Here is a 14,463-nt window from a genome sequence, read left to right on the forward strand (position 1 = left end):
CACACGGCTAATGCAGATGCTAGTGTATGCTTGTTAGAATTACTCAAAGACATTACCGAACGGGCCTACCAGGCCCAGGCCCAGGGGCCCAAGAGCTCAGAGGGCCCTTTCTTGTTGCATAGTCAAAGGGCTTAGTCATTCATGTCAATAACAGAGCCCCAAAAATCCTGCAGAAAAACTGAATTAGTAGCCTCAACATTCACTTTGAAGATGTCACAAGAAAGAAACCATCATGATACTTTTTAAGTGAGTGTTTATCTATAGTACTTTAGAGGGGCTGAGTACTCCATGCAATATGTGTCCTTCAACTCTTTTGGGGAGATTTTTTTTTTCCTCAAATTATCTTCAAATTGAATTCCGCCTCAATGGGCAAATTCAAAAAAAGCGATAAATGAAATAGGTATGTATGATGTATTTAAATAGGTATGTATGATGTATTGCATTGTATCTTTATTGATTTAATTATATCATTTATCTCAGGGTCCCCAGGGTCCACCTGGACAGCACGGAAACCCTGGACAAACCGGACCTCCTGTACGTGGCTGAAATAGAAAATAGAATCAGATTGCTATCATTCATTGTCACATTTATGCTCAAATTACAAATACTGTAGATTAAATGATCGACATATTTTTTTACCTTACCAAGGGTCTACCCGGTGAAATTGGATTTTCTGGTAAACCAGGGGAGGCAGGAAAACTTGTAAGTTTACTTATTTAATGTTCCAGAAATACCTCTTGAGATGTTATGACTCAATAATATTGTGTCATTTTCACAGCTATTCTCGACTGTATCTATCTTTCTTTTGACTGTATCTCTTTTCTTATCCATTCTTTATTATTGTTTGTAGGGTATGCCTGGTAAAGATGGCTTGGATGGTTTTCCAGGAAATGATGGACCCAAGGTCAGCAGTGCGCCGCCGTGTTCAAATTAAATCAGGATTAAGAGATGCATTGGATATTGGATATTATTTCATATTGAACAGCACACTACATACTATGCCAGCATGCTGCCTTTTGATATACTATAATGTCAGTCCAACGTACTGAATATCTCTACTTTCCTTGTCTCTACATAGGGGCCTAGAGGAGAGCCTGGAATAGATGGTTTTGTTGGTAAACCCGGTTCTAAGGTATTGTGGCACTGCACAGAGAAACAATCTGACAGCAGTTACTAGTATACTGTTCAGGTAAATCTGTATTTAGTGATTTGAACATGACTGTTTCACTGGCAGGGTGACGATGGACCTCCTGGTCCAAGAGGACCTCTGGGGGAGAGAGTGAGTCCGTGTCTATCGCCTTCTGAAGACTACATTCAGCTGCGGAGTACAGGAAACTGATCATCTCACACTTCCTGTGTGTGTTTCTGTGTCTGTGTGTATTGTCTGTTGCAGGGAGTGGCGGGTTTGGCAGGACAGCAAGGAGCTGTCGGACCAAGAGGAGAGAAAGGAAGTCAGGTGGGTTAGTCAACATCAGCATCTCCCAAGAGCTCAGCTCAGTAGGTGATGGCAGGTGTAACCGAGTTAAACTGGTTAAAACTCACTCCTTGTAAATGCCGCCCACCCACGCCATCGAATCACTAGGAAGGCTCAACTCTCCACCAATTTGGTGGCAATTGCCACCAAAAATCTGCCCACTGTCAGAAAACAAAATAATTGGTGGCAATGCTGCCACTTGACTTTTGTTGATGTTTTTTTCCCCTCGCTCGTTCACGCTCGCTGCTTGCCTGGTAATGTGACGGTCTAGTCTAGTCTGGTCTGGTCTGGTCTAGTCTGGTCTGGTCTGGTCTGGTCTGGTCTGGTCTGGTCTGGTCTGGTCTGGTGTGGACCGGTCTGGTGTGATGTCTCGCTGCTTGCCTGGTAATGTGACGGGACGTGATATGAGCGGAACGTTCTTCAATCTGAAATCAAAACTTTATTTCACCCTTTGTAAAATGAAAATAAATAAACAGAGCAGGCCTATGACAAAAGTAATGCAGTAGCGAGCTTTCTGGGGGCAAGTAACTGTAATATTATTACTGAAATGTGATTAGTAACTCGCTACACCCCTCGTTACTGGAAAAAGTAATATTATTACTGTAGCGCGTTACTAGTAACGCGTTACTGCCCAACACTGCTGACGAGCGATGCAGTGACACCTGTGAAAGTGGTGTCATGACCCGGATACCCAGTTAATCTCATTAGGTGGTGGCAGGTAGCAGTGCCTCTCACTGTTCTGATTCCATGTCTCTATTCTCTCAGGGTGAAAGGGGAAAAGATGGTTCTCTTGGGCTAAAAGGTGACCAAGGAGACAAGGTAAGGAGAAATCATGTCTGTGCTATTATTTAAAGAGGGACAGGAGAAGCATATGCTATTCGTAAAGGAAGCACACAACCTGTAGCTGACTGTATTATGAAGATCTCATCTACTTGTTGTCACACTAATGGCTCCCAGGGGAAATCAGGTGTAATTAGCTCCTTAATATTCAGCCAGTGAAAGTGTACTGCTCATCTGTCTCTCCTCAGGGGGACACGGGATCCAGGGGCCCTCAAGGACAACCAGGAAATGTGAGTAATTTCAGCGGATGTTGACATGAACCTCTTAATTGATTTACAGACACCCTAATGCAATGATCATGGCTAGAAGATTATGCAGTAAAATGTCATTTTCTAAATGGCTCTCACGAAATGTTAGTTATATGTTGTTGTTTTTTTTGTCATAGGTGGCAAATGTTATTCCTGAGCCTGGACAGCCAGTAAGTAATGGTTTAGGATCAATACACATGTTTCATGTACTCTTTTAAAATGTTCACTTTTAGGAATAACTGACTTGATTTGCTGTAGCTGTAGCAAGATTAAATAAGTAAAATGTGACAGTCCAAATCAATTGGATTTTAATAGATTAATCTATACTTTTAGAATAGATTGTACAAATATTTTATTAGTTTATAAAGCACTCCATAGTCATGCACCTGAATACATGTCAGGCATGTTGTTACGATATACTGTACACCAAGTAGGTCCCTGACATTAAACCTTTAACGGTTCCTGGAGCCAGGACCAAGAGACATGGGGAGGCAGCCTTCAGTTTTTACACCCCCAGCCTCTGGAATACCCTGCCAGAAAACCTAAGAATGGCTGTAACTGTGGGAACCTTTAAGCAAGATCTTAAGACATACCTTTTTAATCTAGCTTGTATCATGTAGTTTTACCTGTTTTAATTATAAAAAAAATATTTTATATTCACTTTGAATTTTTTACTGTTTCATACTTTCTATTGTCTTTTACCATATATGATCTGTCCTTATTTTCCAATTTTTTATCTATTTGAACTGTTTTTATTTATTCTGTAAAGCACTGTGTGGTACATTTGCTTGTATGAACAGTGCTATATAAATAAAGTTGACTTTGACTTTGACTTTATTGATGAAGAAAATCATAGCCAATACAAACAGACACTGGTACAATGCAAATGATAAACTGTTCAACTATGCATGAAGAAATATGCAATTACTGATCGCTGAAGTGCTCCTATCTGCCAGTTCCACCTGGATATGAAGTATTGTGAGATGTTTTCAGCGTATTGCCTCTTCTTCACAGGGTAAAGACGGAGAAAGAGGAGAAAGGGGTGAACCAGGAAAACCAGGAGAGGTGGTGAGTTTTGAAGTTGTTTCCTTTGCTAACCTTGGTAACACTGATGAAGGTCATAGTACTGAAACGTCTATTGTGAATAAACCTTATTGCAAGTAGAGACAGTGTGCGGGAAACTTTTCTTTATGAGTTTTGAAGTTAGAATTGGAGCAATGTGCAGGCCTCACCACAAGATGTCACTAGATATCAAAACTTGTAATGGTGACTCCTGGAGGAAGTGGGGAAGGTAGATCAACAAGCTGCACTTACTGTAGGCCTTCTCTCAAGGCCTTCTCTTAAATCTATGTTACCAATCATGTAGTGTGAACTGTGAAATGTTATTATGTGTCTAAAGAACAGATTTTTACACATTTGCTGTCTAGTCTCTTGTTATAGACACCAATGTGTTCCCTCTTAGATTGCCCTCTCATTATCTCTAAAACTTTATAATGACACTTGGCAGATAATGGTTGCCCAATGGTAGAAGGGCCAGGTTGTCACAGACTATCACATCAATTACTCACACGTCACATCATGTTTTTATATAAAGTGCAGGTTTGATTTAATTTCTATGACGTTGAACATGGTGAATTGTGGACCATGGCCCATGTATGTTTTCTTTGCAGGGTCAAAGAGGACTTCCTGGTGAGCAAGGCTTTAAAGGACTCCCTGGCCCTCAGGTAAAGCATTCAGAACCATTCATCAGCGATAGCAGTATGTGCTAAGCTATCCATTGCAAAATCTTAAACTCCACGACATCCATGATTGCTTTACCCGTTTGTAATATCTGCTCTCTTGTATATATTTGTCTTGTCTTCACTCCAGGGTCCTAAAGGAGATATTGGCCCTAAAGGAGAGACAGGGCGAGTTGGAGACCTGGTGAGTAGCTCTTCCTCCTACGGTGACCGCATGTTCAGCGTGCTCTGCTAGAGGAACCTGTGACTGAGTGCTGCGGTTCTTTCAGGGTCCGCCGGGCTTGACTGGGCCTGCAGGTGCTCGTGGGTTACCAGGCAATGTGGTAGGTCCATTTATGGAACCTTTTTTATTAGATGAGAAAAATATTTGATTTGACATGATCTATACCGTTTTCTGGGTCTTTATTGTAGGGAATCCCCGGAACCATTGGGCCTCCTGGCATAGCTGGCCAAAGAGGAGAGAGGGTCAGTAACCTGTTCATTTCAGTCAAAATGTTCAATTTTAAACAGGTAGAAGCTTTCTTACTGAGTCGAGTAGGATATTTTCTGCAATAGGGCAGAAATGCAACCTTGTACAGGTATGCTCTGCTTTTTATGGTTGTTTTGACGTTTAAGCAGGTTTATGGTGGTTTTAGAACGTCACACGCTGTGTGCATGCTGTGTAGATGTGATGACTTGATGCAAAATTGCATTTCAGTACAAGCACTTTCTGATTCCCCTTTTCTGTTCCAGTCAGAAGTGTGAGAGAGCGTTGGTTTCTGGCACTTCTCCCAGCTTCCTCACACCCAGCAGTCACCGCATACACTTGTATTCAAAGAGCGGAGAGGCTGGGTGATAACGATCGAACAGGGCCATCTCGTTGCTCTATTAATCCTCTTTTGCCCCGGGATCTGTTACAGGGAGAATTGGGTAAAGAGGGGCGTCCAGGCCCCTTGGGTCCCCACGGAGAAGCCGGTGTAGCCGGACCCCCTGGACTACCAGGGAAGGGAAAAGACGGACAGAACGTAAGACGTGGACATTATTTGTACTGTACCAAGAAGTGTATCTCACCATGTCAACGTGCTTTCTCCATACCTGTATGTCTCAGCTAGACTAGGTAGCACACAACATCTAACTGGCTGAAATATGAGCATGAGTTTGTCGGCTCATTTTCCAGTCAGGCAGTTAAGTCAGTTAAGAAGACCCTTGTATCCAATACTGTTTGATATGTTTATTGGCATCACACATATATATCTATGCTCTCTACAGTCAATGCAGCCATACTCATATCTCAGTATGTCTGCTGGCTTGCTGTGTTAATACAGGCTCACATGACAGCCATGCCAGTGCTAAGCATATTTAGCCATGTTCCTTTTTCAACCACCAACATATGGTGACAGTGCTAATACAGTGCTGATAAAGCACTGTCACCATATGTTGGTGGTTGAAAAAGGAACATGGCTAAATATGCTTAGCAGTGGCATGGCTGTCAATAGTCCACTGTTTAAATGGAACAAATTAAAGTGTTGTGGGGCCACACCAGAGCCCACAGCAGGCATGCCTACATGCAGGTGTTGTGTTGGTGTGGTTCATAACAGTTCCATTTTTACTGCTGTCAGGTGTGGGCCAATAATCTGTAGCCCTCAGGCATACACTGTTACAGAACGTAGACTAATAAAGAACGAGAATTTCACAATATCAATTCACGCTAACTTAGATGAGAATGGGAGGCAATTTCCTGTTCTACACCTTGATCTGATGTGATTTGGCTGTGGCTCAGATTAATCGTCATGTCATTCGCGATGTTTCAGGGTGAATCTGGGCCACCAGGAACTCAAGGACCTCCTGGACAGAAGGTGTGTGGAGATGGAGGAGGAGATGGGGTAGAAACACCGGGACCTCTAGCTTGTTGCTGGAGGTGATCCTTCGGTATGCACAGGTGGTCTCAAGCCAGTGAGGGGAGAAAAAAAAAAGATTTTTCTTCAGCGGTTGGAAGAAAAAAAAATCAATTTTTGCAGAAAAGAACATAAGCAATTTCTTCGACCAGCTCACTGTGACTGCCACACTGATTACCACAGCGTTAGAGTGGAAGACAGAGGGGTTCTGAGGAGGATGGGGCTGCGTGTAGGCGATGCAACGCCCTGCTGGATTAGTGATGTGAAACCAAACACCATGGCCACCTTCACAGTTCCCACACTGATGCAAACATGTCAGTTTGAGATTGGATTTCTTTTGACGGAGATTGAAAAATTAAACATGTTCTTTTCTAAAAATGGGCAGCTCCTGCCGAATGTGAGAACACTGAAAGCACACCTCATTTTGGAACGGCACCACAGTGTCTACTGTAGAAATAAGTGGAGATGCCTTTTCTTTAACTCTTTTCCTAGGGTCAACCCGGAGCACAAGGACTCCAGGGACTGCCTGGGGACAGGGGTTCTACGGGAGAGGGCAAAGTCGGACCCCCGGTATGGGCACACACTCACACACACGCACGCACATAATACACACGTGCATACATGCACTCATGCACGCACGTACACAGGAACGTGCGGCCAAAACGTCCTGCATTTGATACATCTGTGACTTTTGCAGGGAAACCCAGGACCCAGTGGATTAGGTGGACCTGCGGTAAGAACTATTGTGACGTAGAATTTGGCGCCGCTACCCTATGACTTTATCCTAAACATGACTGCAATATAAATGCTGTAGGACTGTAATGTGCGCCGCACTGGGAGAAGTGACTTTATCGTGTGTGTTTTCTGATTCAGGGCCAGAGAGGCCCCCCGGGTGCTGCCGGTCCCCAGGGTCCCGCCGGACACAACGTACGTACGCTAGGGAAACACGGCCTCTTTGGCGTCGGTCTGTCACCGCTGCCCCTCTGCTTCGCTGACCTCCAAGCAGACATCTCTAATCAGGCTGACTGACGTACTGTAAAGTTTGACCTACTGTATGCTGTCAGGCAGTCGAAACTCTCCTTTGTGAATCATTTGGAGACGGTGAAGACGCAGCAGCAGCAGCAGGGCACCTCCGGGGGACAGCAGTGATTCACGCCTCTCTCTCTTCTGGGTTGCAGGGTTTGCCAGGAAGGCCGGGGGAGAAGGGATCCCAAGGAGAGCCGGTAAGTGGGTCCAGCTGTAGGAAACAACTGTACCGTCCAGTCTGCCTCAGCAAAGCCAGCAGGCCCAAATGCTAGGGTCCTATTCATTGACAAGATTCATGCTAGGGTCCTTGTTCATTGACAAGATTTCCCAGCACAGTCCTATTCAAACGATACTATTAAATGATATGACATGATATGATATCATGAGTTTGGAATATCCCTTAAAACCTTAATAATCATGGCCATGTCTTTTAGGGGAAAGCAGCAGACCTCTCCCAGTTGAATCTGAAGGTAAGTACAACAGGCCTCTTGTCGTTTCCTCCGTCTTGTATGATAGCACGTCCCGACACAAGGCTGATTTCTCACCCACCTCTGTGTTGCTATGTGTCCCCCAGGACGTGTGCTCTGACTGCCCACCCGGACCCTCCGGACCCCCTGGGCTACCAGGAGCCTCCGGAGAGAAAGGACATACTGGACCCCCTGGCAAAAATGGACAAGATGGCTACCAAGTAAGAACACTGCATTTACGTAAACGTACCCGCAATATATTAGCGTATTTGTGTCTCGGATAATAGCCTCCGAGAAGTAGTGAGACGGTTCCGATGCCGATCACGCTCCGCTTTGAGTAACAGAGACCGGGCCTCTCGTGGACCTGCGTCGTTAGGACGGCCTCCCCGGCGGTAGTGAACCGCTGGGACCTGCTGGTGGCAGAGCTCCTCTTGATATTCTGGTGTTGGAGTCTGAACAGAGCCCTTTTAGCCCGGCGGAGACTGATGAGCTGCTGTGTCATTGCAGGGCCAGCCTGGGCCCAGCGGCGCCCCGGGACCCCCAGGAGCGGACGGAGCCAAGGCCAGTCCCACCCCCCCCCACACACACCCCCTTTGGTCTTTCACGACAACCACGCTAATGAGTCGAAATATCTCGAAGCTTGTCAACATTGCGTGCTTTCCTGTCCGCCACGACCTCGTCGAGCAGATGTTGAGAGCAGTCAGGTGATGTGATTGGTTTCTTCCATCAGGGTGGGAAAGGTGACCGAGGACCTGGCGGGGCACCTGGAGACAAAGGGGAAAAGGTAGGATATACGTCTGCCATGACTGGACCTACAGTACTGTACATACTGTACAATACAGCTGTTCATGCTAGTATTGTTCTCAACCATGTGTTGTGCAGTGTCACCTCTTCATACCGTGTGTGTGTGTGTGTGTGTGTGTGTGTGTTTACAGGGACACCCAGGACCCCCTGGGAATCCAGGAGCTGCCGGCATGATGGGCCAAGCTGTGAGTGCCTGCTGCCACCGCATGCGACCATCTCTCACGATTACGCGCAGAGCAAGAGATGACCCGCTCTGGGCTCTGCTGTCGTACATTTCCACTTTGAATATGTTCACCTCTGATGCATTTTTCAAATGGCCATCCCTTATCATTGCTCATGTTTCACCTGACCTCTCCTTGTCTCTCTGTCTAGGGTGCGGATGGTCAGCCGGGGCCCATCGGTCTTCCAGGAGCCCCGGGAGAAAAGGTCAGCATCCAGAATGCCGTGCACCTCCGTCAGCCTATTACTCATGTGTCATCACTGTTGCTGAAGCGTCCTCCCCTTGGCATGTGGGCCAACCGGGCTGGAACGATGGGCAGCGGTGGGCATTAATCAGCGAGGTCCTGAGACCGTGACCCTGTTTGTGTTTTGTGTTTACCAGGGAAAAGAGGGTCTCAAAGGCATCCAGGGGCCTCCGGGTCTGCCAGGCCTGATGGTGAGATAATCATATGGATCATAGAGTTAGCCGGAGAGATTACACCTAGCCTGTTGTGTACATATGGTGAATGCCAAATGTAATCTATTGTTGTTGTTGTTGTTGTTGTTCATCAGGGCCAGGCTGGGAAAATGGGCAAGGATGGCAGACCAGGAGAACCAGGGGAACCTGTGAGTAGATACCAAGGTCACCGGAGAGTCCAATAGGACCTCTTTAGATAGTTAAAGAAATGATGCGGTCCTCACGTCACTGATGTGTGTCAATCTGCTGTGATCTCAGGGTAAGCAGGGTGAACCCGGACCGCCAGGCAACTCTGGACTCCGAGGACTTCCTGTAAGTGAGCACGATCATGGCGTGATCGGTGTACTGATTCGGCGCGGTGAGTCGTAGCACGGCGATCTCGATTTGACTGCTGCCCCTCGTCTTTCCTAACAGGGCTTCAAGGGTCATCGAGGAGAGCCTGGGCCTCCAGGGTCAAAGGTCAGTAAGACGTTACCGCGTCGCCGTCCTCAAAGACAAGCTCTCGGGATCAAATTCAGACACGATGAAGCGGCGGCGGCACTCTTTTCAACGTGCCCCCCCACCCCACTCCACCCCCCACCTCATAAAATCGTGTTGCACGTGCCGTGTCTGTCTCTCATTCTACACATTCCCTCGGGAAACAGTTCTATCACTGCACAAGTATAACTGATACCATTTGCTCATTACAGACGCCACTGAGTGACTGAGAGTGGCACCGGCTAGCGTGACGACCCACAGGCTTCAGCCTGACTGCAGACGGCTCATTAGACCAGCTTTCTGGTGCCGTCGCTGCAGTGCGTCACTGTCGCCGCCAAAATCTCTCTCTGACAGAGAGGATCACACACACTGTGTCCGAATCATGTCACTCTCATCCCGCAAAGCGTTCTGGGGTGGATTTGACCCCCACCCCCCTGCCCTCGATGGACTGTAGACCATTTGCCCGTGGCATCTACATTATTCTGTAATCTGTGTTTATGTCACGTGCCCAAACAGGGGGAAGATGGAAAACAAGGAGTTCCTGGTCGGGAGGGCTCGCCTGGGAAAGACGTGAGTGAGGTCGCATTACCGGCGAACGCCTAGTAACTAACTCTCAGTGTGGGGACATGTTAACCATCTGCTCTGTGATTGTTTCTGAAGGGTAACAAGGGCCCTCCGGGACCTGAGGGCGTGATGGGTCCGAGAGGAGAATCGGTGAGTCGTCATCATCCATGGCTGACAACCTCTCACCCTGCGCCTAGCGCGGAGGAGCAGACACTGCACAGTGACAAGCAAACATGCCGTGAGGGATATTAACTGGCATCAGTGTCTGACTGTATTAGTATGCAACTCACATCTCTCTCTCTCTCTCTGTTGCTGTCTCTTTCTCTCCCCTTCTTTCTACCTCTACTCCTTCTTCTCTGTATCAAGGGAAAGCCTGGTGAACCAGGTCCATCAGGGAAACCTGGGGCCCCCGGAAATCCAGTGAGTGAATCCAAATCCAAATCCAAATCCCCTGTTTGGTTTCATAATCATTTATAGAAACAGAGTGAATCTGAATCAAAATCAGAATACCTTGTTTGACATTTCTTGCCGTCACCTGCATGAGTATCATACAGTACATGTGCAGTTGAACTACAGTATTTGTATTCAGTAAACACAGAGACAATCCTGCTCTACGGCTGGCGCAACCAGCTTGACATCAGACCCTTATGTCCCTTGTAAATATGAATATGAATCTGTTACAGCTGGCATGTCCCACACCGCAAGATTCTTAGTGAGATCTCAATCTAGGCTGTGCTATGTTCCTAGCAACTTTGGCTGAGCGTTAATCTCACCCAATCCTCTTTAATGAGTGTGGCTGTTGGTACGCAACTACGGTAGTAGATTACCGTGGGCCATGTGATCAGCATCCAATGTTTGTGCTCTAATACAGGGCATTCCGGGTACTAAAGGAGAGCCTGGAAACCCCGGGTTACCAGGCTTTAGCGGGCCAAAAGGACCGTCTGTAAGTGGGAATTTTTTGTTCCTTTGATGTGAACGCTATCATCAAAGCGCTCGAGTGTCTCTCTGTATCTCGCTTTAACCGTTCAGAATGATCTCCAGCCATAATCAAATTTCACGCTTTGTCATGAGTACTTCCGACAGCGTCGGACTGGTTATTGAATTCATCGTAATAACTTCCGTCTTTCCGTCTAGGGTCCAGCTGGTCCTATCGGACCGGAGGGAAAACAGGTATGTTTAAGTTTTTGAAAGTTCTGGGACCCTAGTAAAAAAAAAAAGGTCCTGTGCATTACTTCCTTTTCTACTCATCTCCTCATCTCTTTCACAGGGGATGACAGGCAGAGCGGGCGACCGCGGAGTCAAAGGAGAGAGGGTAAGTACTACACAATAACCTACAGACAGACAGACGGACAGACAGACAGACAGACAGACAGACAGACGGACAGACGGACAGACGGACAGACAGACAGACAGACAGACGGACGGACAGACAGACAGACAGACAGACAGACAGTAAAACACTGTGAACACTGTAACACTGGTCTCAAGACTACTGTGTTGAACAGTGAGGAGACACTCCCTCCATGATGGTACACGTTTCATCAGTCCATTCAAATAACTGTATGGCGCTGCTGTCTCAAAAAAAGCCAGGCAGCTAAACTGCCACTGTGACCTTTTCAGGGTGACGCAGGTTTCAAGGGAGATAAGGGCACTACGGGAGACCCAGGTATGCCCGGTAACCCTGGGGCCCCCGGCCGCAAGGGCCACACAGGAATGATGGGCATGTCAGGACCCCCAGGAGACATGGGACCCTCAGGGCCGCAGGGATCACAAGGGAACCCAGGCCTCCCAGGACAAAGAGTGAGCACCCGAACAGCTGGTCTGACAATAAACAATGATAGTGATGTTGCTGAATGGCACACAACATAAGGTGAGGATGGATTCATCAACCGTGTCTCTGTTTTCCCACAGGGGGAGTCGGTGTCACTGGAACAAATGAGACGACTCATCCAAGAAGAGCTGTCAAAACAATTAGACGGTAAAACGTTGTGGCTGCGTTCATTGTCTTGTGTTTTACATAACCCCTTCGGAGCTTTGATAGTCATGAGTACGTTTGTGTGCGCGCGTTCCCTACGGCAGCCAAGATGGCGTACCTCATGGCCCAGATACAGCCAGCCCATGTGAAGAGCACCGCAGGTCGTCCAGGACCTCCAGGCCCGTCTGGTAAAGAAGGCAATCCTGGCAGATCGGGTCCCCCCGGAGAGCCAGGCATGCCTGGCCAGAACGGAGGAGAGGGCATCAGAGGACCCATGGGACCTAAAGGTACAGTACGCACAAATAACTCACCCACCGTGGTTGGGAATCCAATGGATTCCAATGCGTTTATATCCTCCTTTAAGGACCTCACAATACAATACATATCACGATACATGGGTCGCGATACGATACGTATCACAATACACATGCGATACGATATAACACGTATTGCGATACATTGCGGTAATCTACACAATTTACTGAAAAATATACAGCTGAAAATACAACTCCATCCCCTGCCCCCTGGAGGTGATCCTGAGGGCGGAGGGAATGTAAAGACATTTTAAATCCATTTAAAACATGAATAATGCATTTGTGACATGATTCTTTCCTTCATTTTCTACATATCTATTACTTGTCTTGTTCTGTATATTTTCCTTGTGAAGAAAAATCAGAAAATCGAATGATTGATGTAATGCTGTATGGATTTCATTGCGCAGCTCTAAGTCTCAGCCAGTTTGATATCTCCTCCACTGATGTGGGCCCTCGGAGATGATAAGTGTGTGTTGTTTCTCTCGTGTGCTCCTGTCAGGTGAGAAAGGATCCACAGGAGAGAGAGGAGAAGCTGGAGTGGGACAGAGAGGAGAGCCTGGTCTGACTGGCCCCATCGGTAAGGCTTCACCCATTAACCCTTTTAATACGACCACGTCACCGGCAACATTTTAAAAATATCTAACAAATATTTAATAATATTAAAAAAATATCTAACAAATCTAAAAAATTCCTCACTCCAACACTTGCTGAAAGCTGAGAAATTGCGCTTTCTAGTATTATAGGGAAAATCCAATTAATATTCGAAATGTTGTCACTTTATTTTCAGGGTTAACAACAAGCTTAGAGACCCTTAATGATTTACTGTTTCTAATGGTGCGTTCGTTTGTAGTCGGAGGTGGCAAGTCGCAAGTGGAAAAATACCTACCTCCGACCTGTGTGCATTCGAGCTATAGCGAATGATATGATGATGATATGATATGATATTGACGTCAGCCGGCAACTGGGGGCTGAGAAACATATCCGAATTTGCGATGAGGAAGTGTGAGTTCCTGCGGCGTTTTATTTAATCATTCCTAGTAGCAAGTCGCAATTTGCCACCTCCCAGTAATAAACGAACGCACCATAAGCATCGGTAGCCTACTGTATCTAGATGCGGTGTCCTCTGTCTGGCTTCAGTTAAAGCCTCTGCGTGTCTGTGTTCCCCAGGCCCAGCGGGTATGCCAGGCTACGGTAAAGACGGGATGCCGGGGGCGGCCGGATCTCAGGGAGAGCCGGGTCACCCAGGCCCTCACGGGCAGCCCGGACCCTCCGGACCCCCTGGCCAGTGTGACCCCTCGCAGTGCGCCTTCTACGCCAGCATGGCATCAAGACCCCACACCAAAAATGTCAAGGGGACTTAAATCACAGACACACACACAGACACAGACAGCTTGAAGTCCAGCTATTTATGAACTCGGACGTGTCAGTATGAATCAAGAACTTTCCTTTTTAAAGGTGCTAATAGTAGTTTGGAGGACTCGAGAAATTATGTGCTGCCGGTCAGATGTCAGCTTTGTTTGTTTTGGTTTTGGTGGGTGGGTGGGTGGGTTGGACAGGGTTTGGGAGAAGGGGAGGTGGGTGTTTCACTGTTATCATTGAGTTTCTGATCAGATTGACTTCCTTCTGTCCAGCTAATGTTTGCGCTCAGGCTTGCTGGGCTCTGGTGTGGTAGCCGTGTTAAGAAAATGGCTTTTTCCTGCCTCCAAATGGTGCTGTAATGACAGCTTCAATATCACAGCTTACACAGTCCTCACCCCGCTATACTAGGTCCAGCCGTAGATTTAGCTTAGCACATCACTCAGGGCTCAACAATTGATCGAGTGCTAGAGAGATCCCTTGGAGTCAACTTGTAATTATCCAGTTGAGGGAATTATCTACCGTATTCTTATTGATGGAAGGGAGGGCTTGCCCTCTGGGAAAACTGTGTGTGAGGCAGAAGCTGAAATATCAATAGTGAGTTCCACTGAAAGATCTTTAATGAGTAT

At 46.9% G+C, this 14,463-nt stretch overlaps 1 protein-coding gene across 1 annotated transcript in view; it reads left to right on the top strand.

Annotated features, from left to right (window-relative positions):
* col22a1 (collagen, type XXII, alpha 1) overlaps window positions 1–13,839 on the top strand; it is a gene marked incomplete at both ends in the record, with an annotated part of 38,965 nt that extends 25,126 nt beyond the window's left edge. The window contains 39 exons of the mRNA XM_084455533.1: window positions 481–534; window positions 649–702; window positions 851–904; window positions 1,079–1,132; window positions 1,235–1,279; window positions 1,394–1,456; window positions 2,240–2,293; window positions 2,503–2,544; window positions 3,577–3,630; window positions 4,233–4,286; window positions 4,432–4,485; window positions 4,571–4,624; window positions 4,713–4,766; window positions 5,201–5,305; window positions 6,092–6,136; window positions 6,668–6,745; window positions 7,049–7,102; window positions 7,354–7,398; window positions 7,636–7,671; window positions 7,776–7,889; window positions 8,176–8,229; window positions 8,399–8,452; window positions 8,604–8,657; window positions 8,845–8,898; window positions 9,074–9,127; window positions 9,244–9,297; window positions 9,407–9,460; window positions 9,563–9,607; window positions 10,142–10,195; window positions 10,286–10,339; window positions 10,556–10,609; window positions 11,061–11,132; window positions 11,324–11,359; window positions 11,457–11,501; window positions 11,810–11,989; window positions 12,101–12,167; window positions 12,269–12,451; window positions 12,978–13,055; window positions 13,646–13,839. Coding sequence (XP_084311659.1) covers window positions 481–534; window positions 649–702; window positions 851–904; window positions 1,079–1,132; window positions 1,235–1,279; window positions 1,394–1,456; window positions 2,240–2,293; window positions 2,503–2,544; window positions 3,577–3,630; window positions 4,233–4,286; window positions 4,432–4,485; window positions 4,571–4,624; window positions 4,713–4,766; window positions 5,201–5,305; window positions 6,092–6,136; window positions 6,668–6,745; window positions 7,049–7,102; window positions 7,354–7,398; window positions 7,636–7,671; window positions 7,776–7,889; window positions 8,176–8,229; window positions 8,399–8,452; window positions 8,604–8,657; window positions 8,845–8,898; window positions 9,074–9,127; window positions 9,244–9,297; window positions 9,407–9,460; window positions 9,563–9,607; window positions 10,142–10,195; window positions 10,286–10,339; window positions 10,556–10,609; window positions 11,061–11,132; window positions 11,324–11,359; window positions 11,457–11,501; window positions 11,810–11,989; window positions 12,101–12,167; window positions 12,269–12,451; window positions 12,978–13,055; window positions 13,646–13,839 — 2,607 coding nt within the window. The remainder of the gene's footprint in view (window positions 1–480; window positions 535–648; window positions 703–850; window positions 905–1,078; window positions 1,133–1,234; window positions 1,280–1,393; window positions 1,457–2,239; window positions 2,294–2,502; window positions 2,545–3,576; window positions 3,631–4,232; window positions 4,287–4,431; window positions 4,486–4,570; window positions 4,625–4,712; window positions 4,767–5,200; window positions 5,306–6,091; window positions 6,137–6,667; window positions 6,746–7,048; window positions 7,103–7,353; window positions 7,399–7,635; window positions 7,672–7,775; window positions 7,890–8,175; window positions 8,230–8,398; window positions 8,453–8,603; window positions 8,658–8,844; window positions 8,899–9,073; window positions 9,128–9,243; window positions 9,298–9,406; window positions 9,461–9,562; window positions 9,608–10,141; window positions 10,196–10,285; window positions 10,340–10,555; window positions 10,610–11,060; window positions 11,133–11,323; window positions 11,360–11,456; window positions 11,502–11,809; window positions 11,990–12,100; window positions 12,168–12,268; window positions 12,452–12,977; window positions 13,056–13,645) is intronic.
* Window positions 13,840–14,463: the final 624 nt, after the last annotated feature.

This window comes from Borostomias antarcticus (genome assembly GCF_949987555.1).
Source record: "Borostomias antarcticus genome assembly, chromosome: 21".
In the NCBI taxonomy this organism is placed as follows: domain Eukaryota; kingdom Metazoa; phylum Chordata; class Actinopteri; order Stomiiformes; family Stomiidae; genus Borostomias; species Borostomias antarcticus.